We start from the raw sequence: 16,454 nt of genomic DNA, 5'->3' as shown, positions 1-16,454 counted from the left end.
TTGCTGACAATGCTTGCATTTTTCGAGTTCTTGTTCGTATTTCTGAATTTCTTGATCTAATGCGTTGTAGACGAACTCCATTCTCTTGTTAATGTATCTGCAATAACATTTTTGTCACCCTTAATATATTCAATTTTTATTGGATATTGTAACAAAAATAATTGCCATCTTACCAATCGTCCATGATTATAATCAACTTTTAAATTATATCGTATGAAACCTGTTAGGTAGCTTGAATCTGTCCTTAATGTAAATTCTCTGGGTAGTAAATCAATTTTCCATTTCTTAAGAGATTTAATTGCTGCTAGAGTTTCCTTTTCATGAGTAGTATATCTCTGTTCTGTTGGAGTAAAAGTTCCTGAAATATACCTGCAAAGTAATTCCTTTGGGGAATATTTAGAATCTAGTGATTCTTTTTCTTGTTCCAAACTTTTTATAGCCTTCTTAGCTTTTAGACATCCTGACCAGGTTATGTCTGAAGCATCTGTTTCTACTATTAAGTAGTCATTTTCTTCTGGCATATAAAGTTCTGGAAGTTTTTCACATAATTCTTTAATTTTTTGAATTTGCAGACTGTCTTTCTCATCCCATTTCCATTCTTTTTTAGTACTTATTTTTGGAAATAAGCTTTTAGTGTATTCTGTTATATTTTTTAAAAATCCTTGATCAGAAATATAATTTATACATCCTAAAAATCTTTGTAATTGTTTCCTATCTTCTATTCTATTAGGAAATAAATTTACCTTTTCTAGGACATTTGGCTGTAGTTTTAGCTTTCCTTGAGTGGATAGAATTAATCCAAGAAACTCTATTTCTTGTTTTGCTATTCTTGCTTTCTTTTTGCTAAGAACTAATCCTTTTTCTTTACATCTTTCTAAAACTATTAATAATTTTTGAAGATGATCTTCTTTATCCTGTTTTGTAAAAATTAGTATATCATCAATATACACTAAAACAAATTCATTTAACTCTTTTAGATTTTCTTCCATAAATCTTTGATAAATACCTGGGGCTTGTTTTAATCCGAACGGTAATACATTCCATTCATAGAGCAACACACTTGTTGATTCTTTTGTTGGGCAAGTAAAAGCAGTTAATTTCTTTGTTTCTTCGTCTAAACGAAGTTGCCAATATCCCGATTTTGCATCAAGAGATGAAAACCAAGTTGCTCCTTTGATTTTTTCTAAAATAGAATCTTTTCTTGGAAGTTTATGAGCATCACCGATAGTTGCTTCATTCATCTTCTTATAGTTAATAACCATTCTTCGTTTTCCCCTTTTAATTTCATTATTGTTTTCGACATAAAAAGCTGGAGCCGCATGAGGACTTTTACTTAATCTTATAATTCCTTTTTCCAAAAGATCTCTACATTCTAATGAAAACTCTTCTCTATCTCTTGCGGAATAAGGAATTTTATTTGGAACATTTATCTCTTTTGTAGAATCTTTTAATTTAATACTTACTAATTCGTTATTTGTATTTTTAATATCTAAAGGATTTTCAGCACAAATTTCATCCAAAAGTTCTTCTATCTTTATTTCAAGATTATTTTTTGGGATATTTATCTGAAAGTATAAATTTAAATAACATGTCTCTAATATAGAAAATATCTTAAATTTTAAGATCTTATCTATAGTAGTAGTTGGTATTTTTATACGTTTTGATTTTTGATTTATTGAAGAATCGTGTGGAGCTTTTAAAACTATATATGTTAATTCTTGAATGAATGGATGATATAACTTTAAAAAGTTATTTCCTATGATGAAATCCATTCCAGAATCTAACATATATATAGATGGAACAATGAACCTATAATTTTGAATAAAAATTTCAACCATCTCTGCTTTTTGGTCAATTTTATGTATTGATTTGTCAGCTATTCTAACTCTTAATGGTTTCTTTAATTTTTTCCAATCAAGCTTTATGTTTGAACTAGCAAAGCATTGCGTTGCTCCAGAATCTATGAAAGCATTTATAAACTTTTCTGTTATTTTTATAGTAATAAATGTAGCATTATTACTCAGTCTCTGAGTCTGTTTCTGAGACATATTCAAAAATGTAGTCTAAGTTATCATCAGATTCTTCTAATGGTTCCATGAAACAGGACTTAGCAATTTCTATTTGTTTAGTAAGATTCCTTTTATCCTTCTTTTTCGGACATTCATTTGCATAGTGTCCTTCTTCTTGGCAATACCAACACTTACAATTTTCTTTTTTATTCGGGCAATAATCACTTTTTTGTCTTTTGTTTTTATTGTTATTTCTTTTTCTAAAATACCTCTTTTTTCTCCAGTTTGGATAGTATTTTCTTTTTCTAAATTGATATTTTCTTTTTCTTTGAAAGTTTTTATTAAGACCATATTTTTGAGGTATCTCTTCATTATCCTGACAGCAAATTCTAATTATATTTGCAAATCTTTTTTGAGTTGCTTCTTGCATACAACGTTCTTTTATTTCCTCTCTTATTGCAGAGGTTGCTCCACCAAAATTATTTTCAATTGTTCCTCTATTTATTTCTCTTATAAATCTTCCCATAATAAATTCATTAGCAGGATATGGAAGTTTTGTTATATACATACTAAGATAATGATTTTTATCTTCTTCTTTTAATTTGTAATAATGTATTCTATATTCACATATATAAGACTCCACATTACATAGATCATATATCTGAATGTTAGCTAAATGATTTTTTGCTTCTTGATATTCTTTATTATAGACTTCTTGTTTATGATCTATAATATTTTTTCCAAAAAATTCTTTATATAGAATCATCATTATGTATAATATCTTATCATAAGCCGTTGTTTTTGTTGCTAATTCTTCTATTATTTGGTTTTCTATTGATGTCATATAATCTCTTATAGCTCCTTTAGTATGAAACCCTATGTAATTCCAAATATCTCTTCCAGATAATTCATTAAGTTTTGGATTAGTAAAGGCTTCTAATAAGAAGGAATTCAACCAGTTTTCGAAAATTTCTTTTTCATTCTTTTTACAGTCTAACTCGAGCATTCTCTCTCCTTCCATCTCCTGGATTTTAGGAACGTATTTTGATGGTGTTTTTGTATATTTTGAATCTTTATTTATAAACCCTTTTTTAAAAGCATAATTATCAAAACCTGTTTCCCATTTAAATTGAGATTGATTATCCCTAGATGTTCCAGCTTCATTTTTTACTTGTATTGGAATTGCTGGTTCTTCGTCACTTGAATAATCTAGGATGTGTTCTTCATTTTCTATATTTTCAGAATTTACTAATTCTTTTTCTATCTGAAATCCCTGTTCCATAATATTATTTTCTTGAGCCATTTTTAATTGTTTAAAAAGCATTGTAACTTCTTCTAATTTTTCTTCAATATTCATAATTTTAATGGTGGTTTTACTTTTAAATCTGTTATGTTGATTATATTTTGAAAATTTTCTTCTTTGGGATTTTCTTTTTCCTTATTTCTTTGAAATTTTATAGATACTAATATTTCTTCAAGCATATCTACTATAGAATTTAATTGTGGGTTAAAAGTATGATAAAGATGTGGGGAATCATTTCTATGGTAACATTTCTTAGAAATTCCGTGTGAAAAATAAGTTTTTTCAGGTTTTTGAAGTCCTTCAATAAAACTTATGGTAAAATAAAGATTTTGTGAAAAATCATTTTGTATTGATTTTAAGAATTCGGTGTCATTATAGTTAACATTAGTTAAAATCATTAATTTTTGATCTATTAATTTTGATAACTTAATTATTTCTTCTCTTAAATCTTCTAATTTACTTTTTTCCATTAAGTGACGCTTTTCTTTGTGAAGAGCTACGGTTTTAAGTAAAAAGTGTGGCTTTAGAAAGTGTAGTTTAAGTAAGTAAATCTTTAAATCTGTACAGATTTAGATCTGTACCATATAATTTTCTTAATATTTTTGAGCTATTACAACATATAATGTAAGTAACCCTTAAAAAATGTTGTCTAAAATGGTCAAAAACAACATTTAAAATTTGTTGCAAAGAAATAAAATTATTGCAACTCTTTGTTAACCAACATGCTGCAAACATTCTCTTTGATCAATTTAAGATACATGTAAAAAAGCGTTGCTTTATAAATTAAATAGGCAACATTTATAATACTTATCTATTTTACTTTCTAAGAGTTGCCTTTAAATGTTTAATAAACTTCCCAATCTAAGTGTTGTCTAAAGTTTTTTCACTAAATTTTTTATTTTATTTCTTTTTTAAAATTACTCTTTTCCTCCTGAACTCAACCAAAAACAAGAAAAGAACCACAAAATACATCAAGCAATAATTGATTCATCACATTCCTGACTACCATGCATTACTTAGAAACAAAACTCGAACCATACCATTTCAGAATCAAAATCCCAACCCTAACTCAATTTTCCCCTTTAACGACATTGACGCGCGTTCTGCATTCCTCTCTGCTCGTCGTCGTCGTGTTCATCACTGCTTAAGCTCGCGCCATGTTCTACTTTGCTTGTGCCGTATTCTTTTGCTCGCATTGCGTTCTGCTATAGTCTGATCTGATATGTTCTTCTACCCGTGCCGTTCTGAAACTTCTGCTCTTCTCCGCCATTTTGAAATCTCTTCTCCACTCCACCGTTCTGAAACCTCTGCTTTGCTCCGCCGTGGTGCCGTGCTCTGTCCACGCAGGCGAGTCGACAACTCTCTGTCGTTCACCTCTTCCTCTCAAGCCTCTCGCCTTGGTCCTCAGGCATCTCTTCCTTGAAGGCGCCGTCGTCCTTGAAGGCTTGCATAGATCTCTCAGGCATGACAAAAATTTCTTCCAAATTTTACATAATTAATTTGGTTGAATTGTTGAAATAACAAAACTATTCAGAGACTTGTTTTCTACTTTTTCTTCTTTAGTGTTCCATGGTCCACACTTCAATCCCGCGCAATCAAGCCATTTTCTCCACTTCTTAATTTGAAGCCTTGAAAAATGAATATCCAGTGAATCGCCTCACTCGTATTTTTTATTCATCATTGAATATTAATATAAGTTAATAAATAACAATTTTTATGTGTGTGTTTCGCTGTCCAGGTTAGAGTTGGGAACATCATTGAAAAGCAAGGTTAGGTTTTGCCTTTTGAGTTCATTCATTAGTTAGTTTCTTATTTAGATGTTCAATTGGTTTGCCCTGCGTTGCTCTGATTCCGGGGCTTTGAGGTATTCCTTCATTTGAAATTGAATATTGTTTATCCAAAGTCACTCACCTCTTTTGACTTTGTTGTTAACCTCTTTTGACTATTGTAACAATTTTATGTATATTTGTTAGTTCTACTGCTATAATCAGAGAGTATAGGTTTTGTAAGTGCTTGTTTGGATTTGTTTGCATGCTTCTGATTGTTATTTGATGTATGAGTTATATAGAAAATAAATTTGGCTGAAAATTAGATTGCAGAGTTGATGACTTACTTTCAATATTGACATGGTCATTTATGGAAAGTAGAACAGCCTTTGCTTTTAGGTTCTTATTAGTATTCTGCACTTTACTTGTTCTTTGGCTGTAGATTGTTGCCGTAGTTCACATTGTTTTTTCAATAGTTTCAGTAGTTTGTGGTTTAAACCATTATTGTTATGCTCTACATGTTTCTTCTGTTTTTTTTTTCTTTTTTCCTTTTTTTAGACAAGGACTTAATTTGAATAAATTGTCATTTTCATTTATTTGTAAATTAAAGAAAAAGTATGATGTTATTCATATACTAGATATAGATCAATCTGTGGTACTAATTGCACTACTGAAACAGCTATACTATATCTTAGGGAGCTTCTATTTTGTGGACACTTGTTGTTGAAGTATTGATATTATCCCTATGAAGTGTGAACTATACTTGGGCATGAGCTCTTTCTTTAGAGGGAGCTGAGTCTTGTAGGATGGACAATGTAAACAAGCTTCCTTAAACTGTAGGTAAAGTTGTCTTCTAATATCTAGTAGCTAATCTTTCATTGAAAAAAAAAAAAAAACAAGCAGATAAATGTGATTGGCTTGCCCAGTACAACACTTAAATGATTAAGTTTTTGTTGGATGAACTCATGCCCTGCCAGGATGAACTCATCACAAATCTTAATGGAAATGAAGGCATGCATATATTACTCCCTCTGTTGTTTTTGTTGTTTGGTTGATGTTAATAGTCTATAATTTAGTACTAACTGGAATTTTTCACCACTTATTGTATTACTGATTCAGATGATATTGGATCAAGGGGATTAGAATGCTGGCGGCTACTGAGATGCCAAATCATGGAAAACAAGCTTGTGTAATTCCTGGTAATGATCTTATTTAAGTTAGATTTTTGTTTTACATTTGTAATCATATTGAAATCGGTACTTAACTAGGGGTGACTGGCTCAACTTGACTAAAATTTACAGGTTTGCCGGATTTTACTGAAGTTTATAGCTTTATTGGAAGCATTTTTTATCCTGACACTAGAGGCCATGTTCATAAGCTGCAGGAAATGGATCCTATAAATTTTGAAACTGTAAGTTGATACAACTTATATTATGATTGGAATCATTCATGAGCTCTTCATGAACCACCAAGGCCCTCAAATGTCATCAGTATTTGGTAAAGCTACGGTAACATTTATGAGAGTTGTGAACTAATTTAATCTTCCAAGTGTATTTGTTGGACAACTTATAACTATAGCCCCAACTATATCTATCTTTCTGATGAATTAAAGCAGTTAGTGCAATTTGACTTTCAATGAGGTTTTAAATGCAGTTGTCAGCATAATGATCATTGCTGTTTGATATTCAAACTTGATTATGCTGTTTTATATACCTCATAACTTGTTCATATATGCCTATGATGATATGCAAAATGGATAAGAGTATAAGTTAGCTACCATTTTCAAGGTCAAAATATCAAAACAAGTTTTCCTTTTCAGAACTGCCTGCAATCTTTGTCAAAGAAGATCTGGTGATTATTTTTATGTTCAATGAGTCAGTGGAAACCTTTATTAAGTTTAGTGAACAAGTTAGAGAACTAATTGTTTTTCAACTAATAAAATTGGTTTTCAAGATTTTTCAACAAGAAAAATAAGAATGCTATATATTCATCAACTATTGAAATATATCTGATAAGAATTATAACTAGCACTATATTTCAATAAGAAAAATAAGAATGCTATATATTCATGAAAAGTGATAATTTTGTTTGACTATATTTCAACTATAATTTATACAATGATAAATCACGATGCTAATGATAAAATTGTGGCAGGCTGCTTGTCATAATTGGTCAAATGAGAAGTGCCTAACAGTGCTGAAAAACTGTTATAAAGCACTTGAAGAGAATGGAAAAGTGATTATCTTTGAGATGATCATGCCTGAAGAACCAGATTTAAGCAATTCCTCTAAGCTTGTCTCTATTGTTGACAATTCTATGTTCCTTCATGCTGGAGGCAAGGATAGAACAGAGAAAGAATTTGGGAAGCTAATCAAAGACGATTTCTTTTTCGGTTTGGTATGCTTCTAGTTTTGCTGTGCAATTTTGTTATTTATTTGTTTTGAACTTCGGTTTGGTTCTTCAATTTGTCAAACTGGTTGAAACTAAAATCAAATTAAGAAACACTGAACCCTATCATTATTTTCAGTTTTAGTTTTGACAAGAACTCCTTGCACTATTATTTCAATTTCAGTTTCTTCACTTTTTTTCTGATATCTTCTGCCATTCATTCATTTTTTAATGATAAGTTGTTCATTTTTTGTTGTGTATTATTTGCAGATTTAGCATATGGGACAAGTCAAGCATGGATATAAAATATGCAAGTAGATTGACGTCTTTTTGACAAATATTAATTACTATTTTGTTATGACAATTATTGTCAAACAAAAATTTTATTATTTTGTTGAGAATTATTGACAAATATGTATTTGAAATATTAATTGAACCTTTTAATATCTATTTTAATTAGAACTTTATTATTAGTTATTTTGTTTCTTTTCTAAATTTTTTCTATTGTACACAAATTTACTTATTAATTAAAATGATTATACATGTATGACAAAATTCTATTGTGAATTTTTTTTTGTAGTTTTACTACAAAAGCAACTTTTACTTTTGTCAAAAAGACAACCCTTCTATTAGTTGTATATTTTGAATATTAGACAACACTTGTATAAGTTGCATATCTAAAAGAAAAGGCAACACTTGTATAGGTTGCATATCCAAAAGAAAAGGCAATGCTTTTAAACGTTGCATATTCATAACTAATAGGCAACACTTTAAAGTATTGCAAATTCAAACTTATAAGCAACACGTAAAAGGGTTGCATTTTATTGCAAATAGACAACACTTTTTAATAGTGGCCAAAATATAAGAGAAAAGACAACACTGAAAAAGTGTTGTTTCAAACACACCTTTGAAGTGTTGTTGTTTTTCAACCAAAAGCAATACTTACCAAGTGTTGCTCTCAAAAGCGTTGCTTTTGAAACAAAAAAGTGTTGCCTTGATCTAAGGCAACGGCTGCATATGTAACGCCACCCAAAAACGTTGCCTTAGGTCCAAAAGTGTTGCCATAGATCAAAAGCAACCTTTTGTCAGCCTTTAGACAACACTTTTTAAATGTTGCCTCAACCTAAAAATGTTGTAGTGTACAGTGTCAACACAAAGTATTGTACACAATAAAATTTTGCGAAAATACTTAAGAAATAATAAAAAACAATTCAAATTAGTTTAAAATTATTTTATTTTATATTCATTACTTATTTTTAAAATAAATATTAAATATTAAATTAAATAACATAATTTTATATTATTATCTTTTTATTTTCCGTCAATATTTCACCTATTAAATAGCATATAAACGAATGATGACTACTCCAGTTATGCATAAAAAACTAAGACAAATTTTAAAATCTTAGCGGTATAATATACAAAAATTACTAATAACATTTTAAAAAAACTATTAAACCAACTCATAGTTCTTTAAGTTGACAATTTTGGCAAATAAATTTTTCTTATCCAATAGTTTTATACGAGAGTCTTGGTTATAGAACAACCAACAAAAATACTATACAAAACTAATTTTTTTTACTATTCCAATTGTTTCGGTAATCTATCGATTTTTTTCTACATGTTCAAAATTATCTAAAACAAGATTCTATCATTTTTTTATAATAAATATTACTTCAACTTTCTCTTTTATATCTTCATTTTTTATTTTGTTGATATGTGTGTGACCGCTCATTATTTTAATATTTTCATTGCTACCATAATTAATTTATGTTCATATTTAGTTTTTAACACCGACATTCTATTCTAAATAACATAGCTGGTCTAATTGCAATACAATAATTTTTTTTAGAATGTTAGGAGACCAGTAAATTTTGTAATTTATAGCTATTAATTAGTCATAATTGGTGTTTTTAATAGTGTGAGATTTTATCCAATGATATGACATTACTTACTTTTCTTTTACTGATTAAGTGTTGACCAAATTTTAATAAAAATACTGGCTCTTAGGCTTTCTCCTTTTTTTTTTTATGTTAAAGATATTTTTTATTGCATATCAAATCAAAACACTCATCCACTTTGAGCAACTGTTTGTATCGAAAAGTGTTTAAATAATATTGCATTTAGTAAAAGGTTACTTGTAACTAAAAAACATATTTATACTATATAAAGAGATAGATAAAGCTATGTTCTCTGAACCCAGCTCATCAAAGTTAAATTAAAAATGCAGTTAGATTGAAATCGACGGATCGGATAAACTTTTAATAAACACATTAAACTTATTCATTCTGTAGAAACCAGAAAGCAACGGTGTCTTATGGGCTATGACATATAATTAGCATTAGGTTATTTTTATAGCTACAAGTAACTAGATTTAAACCTTGGATAATGCAATAATAGTTCAACAACACATGGCACCTCACCAAAATTTAAATGTGTTTGGCCACATGAAAAAATTGCATCATTCCTCGTTGCCAGTAACAATTATATGACCATAATAGGTGTTTCTAACTTAATATGAACAATACCGCACTGTATACACGTGTGACGTGTCTCTTCAAAAGTATTCACAACATTCCCCGCGGTTTATCCTCTCTATTGCTACATTCTCCGCCATCCTTAATTTAATTACATGCATGCCCCCAACAACATGCATTAACCCTTTGATTTTTAGTTTCTTTTTTTTTTTTGAAACCCAAGCCATCCCAAACCCTAAAATTAAAGAAAGAAAAACAAGAAAGCCATGAGTGAACAATATTGAAAAATATTGATTAAAATTTGTTGGTTTCTTTCTAAACAAATGCGGAAAGGATATATGTAGAAGGAGCTTCGACACAAAGCACACATGGTCGTCATCCAAACCGCCACCATGTCTACGTGTCAAGGGGCGAACCTCTGCTTCCTCTTCTTCCGTGAAGAGGAGCCACCGCCGTCCGACACCCTCGGCGTCCTCGCCTTCGACACAGCCAAGACCATGTGTCGCCTCGTCTCCCTCTACAAATCCCTTTCCGACGTGGAAATCCTTAAACTCCGTCGCCACGTCATTAGGTCCAAAGGGGTAACCTACCTGAACTCACAACAAGAATGTTTCCTCCTCAACCTCGCCTGCGCCGAGCGCCTCGAGGATCTAGACCACGCCGCAGCCACCATGTCCCGTCTCTGTACGAATTGCACCGACGTGGGGCACAGGAGCTTTGAAGTGGTCTACGCGAACATGAAAAGCTCTGGCGCTGGCTTGGATGCGAGGAAATTAGAATATGGAACCAAGAATGTGGAGAAGGTGATTGAGAGAATGGAGAGGCTGGTTTCCACTACAAGAAATCTCTACACGGCTATGGAATCTTTGTCGGAAATGGAACTGTCCGAGAAAAAGATACAACGGTGGAGATCCTTAAGGTCCAACCATGGCCTCATGGTGAAAGTGGAATGCTTTGATGACAGGATCGAGTACCATAGGAGGCAAGTGCAACATTACAAGCAAGTTTCCCTTTGGAACCAAACATATGACAAGGTTGTTGGCCTCATGTCTCGCATCATCTGCATCGTTTACGCAAGAATTTGTTGCGTGTTTCGGTCTTTGATCATAGCTGGTGGTAGAAACAGAAGGAATCTGGAGAATTATTATTGCCTCCTTATTCACCGTGAGTTATACATGTCAAATGTTAACATATACAATAATATGGACGAACGTTTCAAGAGGAGGAGGAAGCAACAGAAGAATAATCCTTGCCTCGCGTTCAAGAAAATAAGTGCCATCAAATTTCCTAACCGCCATGTTCCGCCGCGTGCTGCTACAGCGAACGGTGGTGGTGGTGGAGGAGGAGGAAATGGTAAGAATAATAAGACTATTTTAGCAAAAAATAATAAGGTCCTGAGGCTTGCACCTCCGACCACAGTCGGAGGCTCAGGGCTTTCGCAGCGGTATGCGAACATCATATTGTTCATGGATCGTTGTATGCATGCCCCGGTGGCGATCGGGGAAGAAGCACGCGTTGCGCTCTATGAGATGTTGCCAGAGAGGCTGAAGATGAAGTTAAAGGCGAAGTTAAGGAAGCAACGGATGGAATGGGAGAATTGTGAGAAAGGGACGGACAGCCACCTGAAGGTGGCAGCACAATGGCGCGACACGGTGGAGGAGGTGATGGATTGGTTGTCGCCATTGGCGAACGACACGGTGAGGTGGCAGACAGAGAGGCACCTAGAGAAGCAAAAGTACGACATGAAGCCAACGGTTTTGTTGTTGCAAACTTTGCACTACTCGGATTTGGAGAAGGTTGAAGAGGCGATTGTTGATGTGTTGGTTGGGTTGAGTTGTATATATTGGTACCAAAAGGAATGGTAGTGTATTATGGGGATGACACTATTAGGTTTTAAGGAAGTGTTAATCGTATCATGAAGATGGTAAAGGAAACAATTATATTTTCTCTTTCTATATATTTATTCATTCATTTATTTCACTTTTTGGCTTCTTTAATTTGGAGTTTCTTGGGATTTATTTCATTTGGGTTTATTTCTTTATTTATTTTTATCACTTCTATTCATTTCTTGAAGATGATGAAAAGTGTAATAAGAACATTTGACTAACGTGATATATGTATGTATATGTAGAATTCTGTGTACAGTTTATATATTGCAAAAAGGAAAGGAAATATTTAAAAGGAATTATGGAGGGCAAATAATGAAGTATTATTAATAACTCTAGCACTACTTAGATGAAATTAATGAATTTTAGATTTTGTGTTAAGCACTCTTGTAGTTTGCCTTCCTTATTCATGTTGGAGAATTGTAGCAGTTACTAATTGCGGGAACAGTATAATATTTCACTGAAACCATTCGAATGTGTTACCCGATCCTTTTTTGTTTCATCTTTTTCTATCACATATTCATTGATGTTGTTTTATTTAAAATTTATTAAATATATCTCTTTTTTGTTTTCCTTTTTATAGTGTTGCCTAATTTATTTTCAAGCTATTCATGTGACCTTGATTTTCTCATCTGTAAAGATGTAATCGAGTCGGATTGATTCGTGTTTAAGAGAAAAATATATCCTAGCCAATTAAAATGTAATTGAGTTGGTTTAGATTGGGTTCAATATTTTTCTTTAGTGTTTACTACTGATAAATATGGAGGCCACTCAGATAAAGACGCCTAAAACGTCTTTTTTTTAAAGATGTTTTCATGTTGTGTATTAATTGGTTTCTGTATAATTTATTCGGTGTTCCTCATCACATATTATTAAATTCTTCAAAAGATTTTCTTTCCAAAAATAATAAAAAATATTTAATTTAGACTAAAACAAAAAAGGTAATAGATTAACTATTAGATTTTTTTTAAAAGATTATTTACATAAAAAAATATATCACATTCATCAATATATATATATATATATATATATATATATATATATATATATATATAAAACAAGCTCTTAAAATTTTTATAAATAAAAAAATAATTAATTTTTATTCGTATAATATATAAAATAATTACTATATTATTATTATATTATAGATTAAAATTTATTAATTTAAATTTTGTTTTTATTTTTAATATAAGCATTAGAAATAAATAAATTTTTTATAATAAGATGTAATGTAACAAAATATATATAATATTAATTAGTTTTTAAAAAATTCTGAAAAGATTATTTTTTCTAATAAAGTGTTATTAAAAAATTAACATTATAAAAACTAATTTCAACCAATATGATATAATAGGTTATTAAATATATTTAATACAAAACACATTGAATATAAATTTTTATTGAGTTTAAATTTTAAATAATTTTTAATTGAATTTTGAATATTTTTATTTTAAAGAGTTAGAATATTTTAACATCATTTTTTTCGTATCTTTTTAATTGAGTCTTTGATTTTTTAAATTATAAACCTTATTTATAATTAAGAGTAATATTTTAACACTACCAATTAGTCACACATATAAAAATACAAGAATAATTCTATTGTCATAATTATAATCTAACTTTATAAGTAATACAATACAATGAAACTATATATAAGTAATATAACTAAATTTTATCTACATCTATAGTCACATTTCATAAATAATATAATTAAATTATATTTATGTTTATAATTAAAATATGAATAAAAATACAAAAAATTATCAGGATAGTTAATTTTTTTCGTTCATAATTTTTTTTTTGTGAAAAGTTTAATTATTTTAATAATTAATTATTTTTTAAAAAAGATAATTGAATAACACAAAAAAATCTTATTAAGAGTAATTTATTTATATATGATTAAAAATAATTGAATAATTATATACGGTAAAAATTAATATTATTAAAAAATAAAATTAAAAATCATGTTTTTTTTTTTCTTTTTTCCAAAATTTATCTACGAGTAATTCTATAAATATTTTATGATGAATAAAAATATTAAACTCGTACTAAAATTTATTCTAATAAAATTTATTTTTATTCTACTAAACGTTAAATAAACTATTGAAAAGAATTTTGTTTCCTCCATTAGAGAAGAATGCTAAACTTCCATACTTCTATTATGTTATGGCAATAATTTAGCCTGTTATTTTTTAATGTACATAATAATAATAATAATAATAATAATAATAATAATAATAATAATAATAATAATAATAATAATAATAATAATAATAATAATAATAATAAACAAGTATATCACAGTAAAAAAGGAAGCACGTCACCAAATAATTTATCATCCGAATTATATATGAATCAAATTGATAATATGAGGGCTAACACTACAAAAATCGATAACAAGGTTAGGGACTTACAAAACCTTTCTTAAGATCATAGAAAAAAGAACGTTTATATTTGTGTGATATATAAAACAATTATCATATTATTATTATTATTATTACATTATATATATATATACATATATATATATATATATATATATATATATATATACATATATATATATATATATATATATATATATATATATATGAGCAAAAAAAGTCCAACTGTTTTAAAATAATTTTTTTTTTAATATATTTGATTAAATGTTCTTGTATTTAGTACTTTTTTTTTTTGCACTTCCTTTTAGTTAAAAATATAATCATTATAATTTTTTAGTTATTATTGCTAGGGGTGTTTACAGATGGGATATGGCTGAAATTTCGATCCAATCCGCACTAAATTCATTAGATCAAATTCGATATTCGCGCTTTTTATGTTTGGATCAGATATCAAATATATCCATAAAATAAAAAATATTAAAAAATTTTATTTTTATAAAAAAAGTCAATAATTTTTTTTGTTTACTTTTGTAAACATATTTACTTCTATCTGATTAGAGTGTAGATCCGATTCGATCCAATTCGATCATCTTACAGATCAGATACGGATAAATACTGTGGATTTATATAGATATGATCTAATCTATGAACACCCCTAACTACTACTATAGGTTCATTGTTGCAAAAGAATGCTTCTTTTATTATAAACCATTATTAGATCTTAATTACCATTAAAACAACTTAATTGTCAACAAAGAGATAATACTTATTGGTCTCTGAAATTATGTTCGTATTTGAATCCATAGTTATAAAAACCGAACTAGATCGACTGGTTTGACCAAAAAACTAGTGGACCGGACTAGAACCAAATCCTAGTTCAATTCGGTTTACTCCTTGGACCATTTAAGGAATAAAACCGGTCTGAACCGGTAAGAACCGATACAAACCGGTCTAACCGAACTGGTCTGCTTAAAAAATTTTTTAAAATGGATCCACAAGGTCTCAAACCAAGAACTTTGTAGCAAAAGCAACCTCTACTTGCCACTTAGCCATTACACTTCTAAGTATTATTTTTGACAAATACTAATTATATAGTATAGATAAATATCTAATTTAATTTAATTTTTATTTTTTCTATTTTTAAAATTAATTATATTTTAATTATATACCATTATTAATATAAATATAAATTTCACTAAAAATTTATTAATTTACTTGATTTATTTTATTGCTAGTATTGTGATTAAGGTTATTTGTTTTGATGTTAGTGTTAAAATCTACTGATATTATAGTTAGATGATAAGCTTTGTGAATTAATTATTTTTTTATTGTGTCAAAATAAGATACTATTGTAGTATTAAAATTTTATGATTTTTTTATATTAGTTATTTTTAGAAGTTGAGACATGATTCTTCATAAAATGTTAGTGAATATATGTATTTCAAATTTTAATTTTAAGTTTTTAACTATTTTATATTTACATGAGACCGGTTTTATCGGTTCAACCAGTGATTTATCGGTTGAACCAATAAACCAGTGAACCAGTAGCTTGACCAGTTGGATCACTGGTTCAGTTCTAACAACTATGTTTCAATCTAATTTAAAAAAAATTGATTTACTCAATTTAGTCTCCCAACTTAATAGTTATGACTCACATTGGTTCCTAATTTTATTTTGTCATTGTCTCACAAAATTGTTAACGACATGCTGAGATGGACTAACGACTGTTACATTATACATTCTAGCGACTGTTTGATGTGACAATTGTAATTTTTTTTACCTTATTTTTTTTTCAACTAAACACTTAAAACCCTAATATGAGTCACGGATACCTAAGTTAAAAAATCAAACTAAGTAAATTGAAACTTTAAAAATCATATTAAAGCTCGAATATAACTTCAAAATAGAACTTTAACTTATGTAGTGATAATTTAAATGAGAATCAAATAAATTAAAATTCAACATAATTTTTATCAATGTTTTCAAATTCGAAATTTCTATACCAAAATTAACTAGGATTTTTCTTTAAATTAAAAATTTAATGAAATAGTGACTTTAATTATCTTAACCAAATGTCCTAATTAATTACTTTTATATCTCAAAAAAAACTGTATATGAGAAGAAAATAATTAATTTGTCTACTTTAATAAATAGTTATTTTACTAAAATAAAAGAAATTATTTTTTTAGAATCTTTTAAGAACTAATTAATATTATATATATTTTATTACACTACATTTAG

The 16,454-nt window shown here is 28.9% G+C and overlaps 2 protein-coding genes across 8 annotated transcripts; both read left to right on the top strand.

Moving 5' to 3' along the window:
- The first annotated feature begins 4,222 nt into the window (after window positions 1-4,222).
- On the top strand, window positions 4,223-7,943 carry LOC107636741 (isoliquiritigenin 2'-O-methyltransferase-like). Of its 7 annotated transcripts, none has more exons than XM_088485274.1 (8): window positions 4,223-4,774; window positions 5,051-5,081; window positions 5,774-5,918; window positions 6,056-6,089; window positions 6,198-6,277; window positions 6,380-6,489; window positions 7,233-7,475; window positions 7,737-7,943. In XM_088485274.1, exons 5-8 carry the CDS (start codon window positions 6,223-6,225, stop codon window positions 7,740-7,742), a joined length of 414 nt encoding a protein of 137 aa, XP_088341400.1. In that variant the 5' UTR covers window positions 4,223-4,774; window positions 5,051-5,081; window positions 5,774-5,918; window positions 6,056-6,089; window positions 6,198-6,222; the 3' UTR covers window positions 7,743-7,943. The 7 variants fall into 7 exon arrangements, with proteins under 7 accessions (XP_088341400.1, XP_088341401.1, XP_088341403.1 ...); XM_088485275.1 differs by having other exon boundaries at window positions 5,758-5,918; XM_088485277.1 differs by having other exon boundaries at window positions 4,876-5,918.
- Window positions 7,944-10,153: 2,210 nt separating this feature from the next.
- LOC107636742 (protein PSK SIMULATOR 1-like) lies at window positions 10,154-12,119 on the top strand. Its single transcript, XM_016340235.3, has one exon. It carries the CDS (start codon window positions 10,312-10,314, stop codon window positions 11,806-11,808), a length of 1,497 nt encoding a protein of 498 aa, XP_016195721.1. The 5' UTR covers window positions 10,154-10,311; the 3' UTR covers window positions 11,809-12,119.
- Window positions 12,120-16,454: the final 4,335 nt, after the last annotated feature.

This window comes from Arachis ipaensis, chromosome B4 (genome assembly GCF_059453495.1).
Source record: "Arachis ipaensis isolate K30076 ecotype BB chromosome B4, ASM5945349v1, whole genome shotgun sequence".
Lineage (NCBI taxonomy): Eukaryota > Viridiplantae > Streptophyta > Magnoliopsida > Fabales > Fabaceae > Arachis > Arachis ipaensis.
The sequence above is the reverse complement of the archived record's forward strand: the minus strand, read 5'-3'. Positions and strand labels throughout refer to the sequence as shown.

What these genes read in the sequence shown, in the direction of transcription:
- LOC107636741 (XM_088485276.1), top strand. Translation starts at nt 6,223, where the DNA reads ATGCTGGCGGCTACTGAGATGCCAAATCATGGAAAACAAGCTTGTGTA. An exon ending in ACAAGCTTGTGTAATTCCTG is followed by an intron (nt 6,278 to 6,379) that starts GTAATGATCTTA and finishes TAAAATTTACAG; the next exon opens with GTTTGCCGGATTTTACTGAA. An exon ending in ATCCTATAAATTTTGAAACT is followed by an intron (nt 6,490 to 7,232) that starts GTAAGTTGATAC and finishes AAATTGTGGCAG; the next exon opens with GCTGCTTGTCATAATTGGTC.
- LOC107636742 (XM_016340235.3), top strand. Translation starts at nt 10,312, where the DNA reads ATGGTCGTCATCCAAACCGCCACCATGTCTACGTGTCAAGGGGCGAAC.